Raw genomic sequence first — 8304 nt, forward strand, 5'->3', positions numbered from 1 at the left:
TATTTGTTACTAGATATGTTTTAAAAATTCGGAAGAGGTATCTCAAATTAACAAAATTGTAGAAATCATGTTACACTAGGAAAATATGATCAAAAACGTAGAAATCATCATTTTCAGACAAAAAAGAAACTTTACGATAAAAATCACTAAAAGTAACTAAATTATCAAAATACCCCTAACATCAAAACAACCTTAGAGCCCCTTTATGCTTAAAAAAACCCTTTCGAACACATAAACTAGTAAAGTGAAACCAAATAAACTATTTTATCAATTTTCATCAAATTCGATAAAATTATGAAAATACCCCTCATAGGGTTCGCGATCACTTGACGTCAAAATTTTTTATAAATAACACAAACCAATAATCCTATTGAATTTCTTACTGAAAACCGATTCCAAAACATCTCGGAACATCGAAAATCGACTTGAAACGCAAAAGTTCTCTTCGGGGGCAAAACGATAATTTTTTAATTTTAAAAAATTTTAATTTCTAAATTAATAAATAAAATATTAATTAACATAAAGTAGAACCTTAATAAAATTAATTTAAAAATCTAAACCAAGTCAATCTTATAAGACTAAAGTCAAAATCCTAATTAAAACCCTAACCAAGTCAATCTTATAAGACTTAAGTCAAAATCCTAATTAAAATCCTAATCTAAAAAGACAAAGTCAATTTCATAAGACTTAAGTCAAAATCCTAATCTAAAAATATCAAATCAATCTCATAAGACTTAAGTCAAAATCCTAATTAAAATCCTAATCTAAAAAAATTAAGTCAATCTCATAAGACTAAAGTCAAAACCCTAATTAAAATCCTAAAAGAAACCTAATCAAACACTAACTCTATCCAAACAAACTCTATAAATAGAGAGCTTTTACAACATAATTTCGTAGGTCAAAGAAAATCCTAGAAAAAGTAGGTCAAAAAGTCATCCTAGCCTTCCCAAAACCTTGATTTTGAAGTCCTAACCCCTTATTTATCATCTAAACCCTAACTTTTATAAAAAAAACTCTCAAAATTCTCAAAAAACCACCTAGAAACCCATCACAAAACTATAAAAAAAACTCGTATTTAAGGAGGAGATATTTCATTTTGGAGACCCGAAGCAGATCCGACAATAGAACAAAATGATGAGAATTTATATGAGAAGTTGTTCTACCATATCTGAGGGAACAAGTCATTGTGATCATCACAGGTATAATTTCTTTATCTTTTTTATTTATTTTAGGTCTTTAGCAATGTAATATTCTTAGGAATTAGTAGAGACCGACGTTTGCTAGGTGGGATTGGTGCCTAACACCTTCCAACCCCGTAATGTGATCCCCAGACTCAGAATTTTTTAAGTAGATTAGTTGTTTTTATCCGCTTTGAGTCGATGTTCGGTTCCTAGACCGTAATAAGTAGGTGGCGACTCCCAAACCTCAAAAATCAAAAGCGGATCCACATACCTCACGGATCGAGGGCGCTTTCATAACTACGCATTGAAATCAAAAAATGTTTTGATAAGAATAAAGTATCGGTTGGGATATCAAAGAAAACAAGATTTAATATAGTTTAGATTCTTGACCTCAGTCAAACCATAGGATGGTTGGGGATTCATTGTACAAGAATCTGGATAACTATTCAAGGGAGTTGTGTAATTTTGTTGAAAAAGTAATAAAATTATTACTTTTCTTTAAAGAAAAGGTTTTTAGCCATTGTAAGAACATTGAATGTTCTAGTGAATCATTGAATCTTTGATAAAGCTTTGAAACATTATCTAGGGAGGCGTTCCATGTGAAAGTGACACCACTACTTTATTTAAAGAAAGTGACCCCACTTTTTTAAAGAAAAGGTCTTTGTCATGCATTGAAAAATGGGTACAATCTTGATAATGAAATGAGTATTGTACTCATGGGATTATGCCTGGTTTAATTTGAGTTAACCTATGTCCTGATACTTCAAATTTTCATTACAAGACAAAGCACAAAGGGTACGTGTTCATTAATATTTGGAATTTTGGAGGAGGCATCATAGAAGATTTTACTTATTTCCACAAAAAATAAAAAATAAAAAACAAAAAAATTGTGCCACAAAATAACAAGATCAAGTGGCATATCGTCAATACCTGCAATTGTCGGTTCTCGCATTCCATCAAATAAATCTTGTAAAAGAAATCAAGCAAAAAATAAAAAGGGGGCAAGGGAAGTTGATCCCAACATTCAATAGGGGTTAAAAAAGGGGAAATGCCAAAGGAAAATGTTTATCCCCAAATAATCACTCATGACAACATATCAAGAATGCATCGTTGTCAGATACACATTTGATAATGCATTCTTAAAGGGGCATTTGTAGGCACCAATTTTTTTTCTTTTGAGGCATTTACAAATTTTATAAATAAAAATGAAGTCCTTAAAGTTATAAATGGGTCTCGTAGTCAAATTGAGTCCATTAATTGGGAACGTGCCCCCTACTCATGATCTAAATAAAATCACGTGATTCACATATTAAGTATTGGACTTTACACCCAAATAAATGGGTTTGGCCCAACAACAATTCATAGAATCCTTAAAATTGGATTTTGAAGAGTTTAGCTTTTAAACAAACCAATCAGAACTCTTTAAGTTGGGGCATAATGGAAAAGTTAAATTATCTTTAAGTTTAGAAATACCAAAGCCTCCCTCATTGAGAGGAGATCTGGACCACTTTCTCTTAGAAGATAAAAGCTCTCCCTCTAGAAAAGAAGAAGTTTTCAGACTTTCCTCTAGAGACAAAACAAAGTTCTTCAGAGATCCGAACTTCGATTAAAGAGAAGATCAATCATCAAACCCTTCTTCGGAAGCCAATAAATTATTCTCAACTATTAATTAAGTGCAAAGCCTAGAGAGAAGAAAATGTACAGAAGATCAAGCACAAACAAAGTCACCGTCTAAGTAACTTTCTCAATTGATAAAACGTGAAGCCCGGAGAGAAGAAAAGGTATATGCATCATTTTTTATACTTGAATGTTAAACGGAGGCAAATACTGAGATTTGTACTCTCGTTTTCATCAAAATAAATAAAATCATTTTACGATCTTATTTTATGAATCTCGAGGTAGATTTGTTGAAATTTATTATCGACAAGAAAACTTTCCTTACTAACTTAGTAGGTAAAGTGTTTTAATTTTGCAATAATTTATCCCATTGAAATCTCTAACGATTTGAGTTAATCATATGGTTGGTATCTTTTCCCGTAGAACTTCTCACTTGATTGGGATAGTGTCAAGTTGTAAAAATTACCACATCTGCCTTCTAACATTCATGGTCTAGATCAGATTTCAAATAATAATAATAATAATATTTTTATGGTAACCCAGGGAGTACCCCTACCTTAGGTGAGACTAATCTATGTGGGGTCACACACACCATCCCACCTTGTCACATGTTATGATAGGTAAGTAATCACTTTCTGTGGAAGAGCTTGTAGAACCTTGAAATCACGACGTAGGGAACTAGTTGCTTCTTACCATCAAAACTAATGCCTGGATGGGTATCTTTTTGGACTTAATTGAAGGCTTTTGAATGTTTGTTGACCTGGCTCTTTGGAATGTCTAAAATGCACCACAGGCTACTAGAGCAAAAAATTACCACAAATGATAAAGGGTGGGCTATTTTAAGAAGCATGCCTTGCTAAACTAATTTGAAAAAAAAAATACTCAAATACACTCAACTGACATGGAATATGCATAGAATAACAAATTTCCTCGAGATACACTAGGGAAAAATCTATGGTTTTATGCAGATTCTGTGTGTGTTGGTATTTTTTTCGAGTCAGTTTAGTAGTATTCTTATAAGAAAGAAAGATTTTACAAAAGAATAATGATGAATGCACGAGGTTTTGCTAGGCGGTTGTGTACGTGGCTGATGTGGCAAGGGTACATAACCGTACATCTATTTTTTGTGTATCCTGATGAAAAAGATCTATGGTTATGTGCCCTTGTCATGTCAGCCGCATGCCCAATCATGCAGTTGTGATGAATGCATGCGGTCTAAGTACACGGCAGACGTGGCAAGGGCACATAACTATAGATCGTTGTCATCGGGATACACAAGATAAAGATGTCCGGTTCTGTGCCCTTGCCACGTCAGCCACCTACCAAGACCGCATGCATTCATCGTTATTCTTAATTTCTTATTATACAGGTGGTTAAGATATTGCCTCAAAACTCAAGGTGCATTTAGAAAGTCATACTTACCAATGCTTTAAATAAGATGACAACGTTTGGGTTCCTATGAAAAAGTTAGTAAGCAATGGCTCTAGTATTACCACCGCTGCTCCATGAAATATTGCTCCATCATCCCATCTCACTCACTCTTCTCTTCTTCTCCATTTTCTTTCTTCTTAGATTCATTCTAGCTTCACCAAAAAGCTCCATTAAACTACCACCTTCTCCACCTAAGCTTCCATTTATTGGAAACCTTCATCAGGTGAGCACGCTAGCTCATCAATCTTTCTGTGATCTCTCTGTGAAATATGGTCCACTAATGCTCCTATACTTAGGCCAGGCTCCAACTCTTGTTGTTTCATCTGCAGAGATGGCTAGTGAGATCATGAAGAATCAAGATATGGGTTTTGTAAATAGGCCTGATATCACTGCTGCAAGGATTCTTCTATATAAATATAGCAACATATCGTTTTCGCCTTACGGTGAGTATTGGAGAAAAGTGAGAAAGATTTGCATTATGGAGCTGTTGAGTATCAAGAGGGTTCAGAACTTCAAGTTTGTAAGGGAAGAAGAAGTTGCGCTTATGATCGAGAAGATATTGCATTCATGTTCGATGGGAGCGCCAATTAATGTAAGCGAAATGGTGCTCACTCTCTCCAATGACATTGTCTCTAGATGTGCTCTTGGTAGGAAATATGAAACAGAAGGTAATAAAAAAAGTTTCGGAGAGTTGTCAAGGGAGTTGATGAAGCTTCTGGGTGCTTTTAGCTTTGGAGACTTCTTTCCAACATTGGGATGGATGGACACTCTCAGTGGTTTGGTTAGGAGACTGAAGAGGGTTTCTAAAGAATTTGATACTTTCTTTGACCAAGTAATTGAAGAACATTTAATTCAGAGAAAACATGATGATCAAGACAGCAAAAAAGACTTTGTGGATCTTTTGCTCCGTGCTCAAAAGGATAACACACTTAACATCAACCTCACCAGAGACAACATCAAAGCAATAATATTGGTACCTCTCTCTCTCTCACACACACACACACGCACGCGCACATGCACACACTATCCTTACTATATGGCTGATAGCGTTTGCTGAACATTGTCAAATTCCCTTCCAGTACATCATTCAGTTTAGAGTCGTGATAATCTGACTCCCCAAGGGGGCATATTCAACCAACTCCGGCCCCTGACGTGGGATGTGCCAAAACCATAGATTTCCTTTCATCGGGATACACAACTTGACAGATTTATGGAGATATATGGTTGTGTATCCCGAGGCATAAAATTTATGATTCTGGCACACCCCAGTCAGAAGAGTCGATTGAGTATGCTACGTGGTGGAGTGAGTGAACTCAAGATTGTATCTCACGTTACGAATGAAAAAACATCTATGTTTCCTTGCACTTTCATGTCATGATGTATAATGCACAATCTTGAGGTCACTTCAAAGATATACTTTATTTTAATCTAAAAATAGAATTATTACTTTTTTTTCTTAAAGAAAAATGCAAAAGTTACTGCATACAACAGTCTTCAACACTGCACTAACGTGGAGGTGTGTCAGTCCATAAATGCTTAAATGTTGATTTTGTAACTCAAACTATAGGGTAACTCGTGGCAAGTGCAAAAACGGTACGTTTTTCCCATGACATACACAACTACACATATTTTACGGGGATGTGACATCGTTTATCCCAAATTGAAAAATCTACATTTCTTGTAGGATACACATTATTTAGGTTTTCTATTTATCTTGTTAGGCAGAGCTACAAAGTCATTACACTAAATACTTCTCCTATAGATACGAATGAAAAACATCTATGGTTCTGGCACACCTCCGAGTCATTTCCATATTGAATGCAGTGTCCTATGCAACATTACGTTGACATGCTAATATACACAGAACCATAAATGCTTTTCTCTCTTACTTCGAGGAAAAACATCTATTATTCCATACATACCACTAAGTCAGCAAGTATTCTAATAAGTCAGTTTAGCATTATTCTTAGAACAATGCTTGTGAACATCTTGGACACTAACCCACCAAACTTTATCTTGTCAAGTTTGTCACCCAACAAATCTTGGATTGGGATCCATGTCATAAAATTCAAATTGATGCAGTTAATTTATTATTTAACATACCTTTTTAAGTGGATCCTACCCACATCAATTTGTGGCATCCAAAAGCATGATCCAATGACATTGAGTTATAAAGGACAAACTTCTAAGAACGTTGAAAAAAAAAATTAATTTTTATCGTTGAATTTTAGTGTCAAATTTGGGAGTTCAATACCCATCCATTTTCAACCTCGGTGATCAAGTTCAAAAGGAATTTTTTATTTTATTTTTGTTTAGATTCACTTTTTCTATAGAATCTAGAAGTGTGGTGTTGGATTGCCAATTTTATAATCCATGTAGTAAGATTTAAAATATTACTAATCATTCTAGTATGATAAATAAAAGTAAAGTTTCTTAAAAAACAAACTTGATAAAGTAATGGAGTTTTTGTAATAATATTGTAACAGGTAGGTCTGCCCGGTAAATCTCTCTTTTTCTTTTTCTCAATCTTTAAGCAAGAGAGTTTCTATTGCCAAACCAACTTTTGCTAAGGCCACCCCAAGGTCGTGCAAATTCTTCCATGATTTACATATGAATTGGAGTGGCGTTAGCAAAAGTTGGTGGGTAATAAAATCTCTCTTTAGCAAATAGATAAAAAAAAATCAAGTTGAAGTAGAAAAATGCCTTTCTAAAAAATCTGATGTTAATAATAAACACTAAGGGGGCATTTTAATAATTTAAAATAAGTTTTTAGTAAATTAACATTTTCAAAATTTAAATGAATTGTGCATTAGAGTAATAGGGATTTCAAAATTTTATATAGTACTAAATCTCTCATATATATTATTCACAGGATATGTTTGTTGCTGGAAGTGATACGTCATCGGTAACTATAGAATGGGCTATGGCAGAGCTTGTCAAGAATCCAAATGCGATGAAGAAAGCCCAAGAAGAGGTAAGAAGAGTGGTTGGAAAGAAATCAAAGGTGGAAGAGGATGACATTAATCAAATGGACTACTTAAAATTTGTTATCAAAGAGACTTTGAGGTTACATGCCCCTGCCCCGACATTGATTCCACGAGAATCCAGCACAAATACTAATGTGAAAGGTTACCATATCCCCGCTAAAACAAAGGTCTTCATTAATGCATGGGCGATTCATAGGGATCCCAAATTATGGGATAGTCCAAATAAGTTTATTCCAGAGAGATTTAACAACAATGCTATTGATTTTAAAGGCCAAGACTTCGAATTGATCCCATTTGGAGCGGGGAGAAGAGGTTGTCCTGGAATGTCATTTGGGATCGCGGTTGTTGAATTGGTAGTTGCGAACCTCTTATATTGGTTTGATTGGGATTTGCCTAATAGTGCAAACAAAGAAGAGTTAGACATGACTGAAGCTTCTGGGATTGTTGTCAGTAAGAAAATTCCTCTTCTTCTTGTTCCAACCGTTCATTTCTATTGATATGGTTGTTTATAATTTAATGGATATGTATACTTATGCATATCTCAATATTACATATCTCGATGATACTTTACAATAATTGGATTTTGTGTTTACATGATCAAGATATTGTGTCATATCTTAAGTCATATTCCTTGTATTATATATATATATATGGAAAGTGTTGGGCACCCTACTATATGTCTTATGTGTTTTGTTCTACATGGGTTAGAAGTTTTGGAATTGATTGCTTTTTGGTGAGGAAGATCTCTATGGTGAGGAGATCATATATATATATATATGATCTCCTCACCATGATATGTGATGACTCATGAAAATAACATATGATCTCATACCTTTAAACATAAAATCCAATGGTTGAGATTTATGAGTATCTTGATAATTTAAAACTTGGAGATAATTATTCCGAAGATAAATCTCAATCATTAGATTTTGCATTTAAAGAATTGGGATCGTTTGTTTTTTATCATTAGTCATTTTTAGGATTCGGGGTTATAAATATATATATGGGTAGCGTTCAAGGGCAAACTTTTTGGCAAAACATTTTTCAAAACATAGGTTAGAGGTTTTGGAATGAGCTGATTTTTTGTG

At 34.1% G+C, this 8304-nt stretch overlaps 1 protein-coding gene across 1 annotated transcript; it reads left to right on the forward strand.

Moving 5' to 3' along the window:
- The first annotated feature begins 4200 nt into the window (after positions 1-4200).
- LOC147400156 (cytochrome P450 71A1-like) lies at positions 4201-7829 on the forward strand. Its single transcript, XM_086445759.1, has 2 exons — positions 4201-5202; positions 7102-7829. The coding sequence occupies exons 1-2, from the start codon at positions 4276-4278 to the stop codon at positions 7711-7713; spliced, it is 1539 nt and encodes a 512-aa protein (XP_086301885.1). The 5' UTR covers positions 4201-4275; the 3' UTR covers positions 7714-7829.
- Positions 7830-8304: the final 475 nt, after the last annotated feature.

This window comes from Akebia trifoliata, chromosome 6 (assembly GCF_017979445.1).
Source record: "Akebia trifoliata isolate Shusen 1 chromosome 6, ASM1797944v1, whole genome shotgun sequence".
NCBI lineage: Eukaryota > Viridiplantae > Streptophyta > Magnoliopsida > Ranunculales > Lardizabalaceae > Akebia > Akebia trifoliata.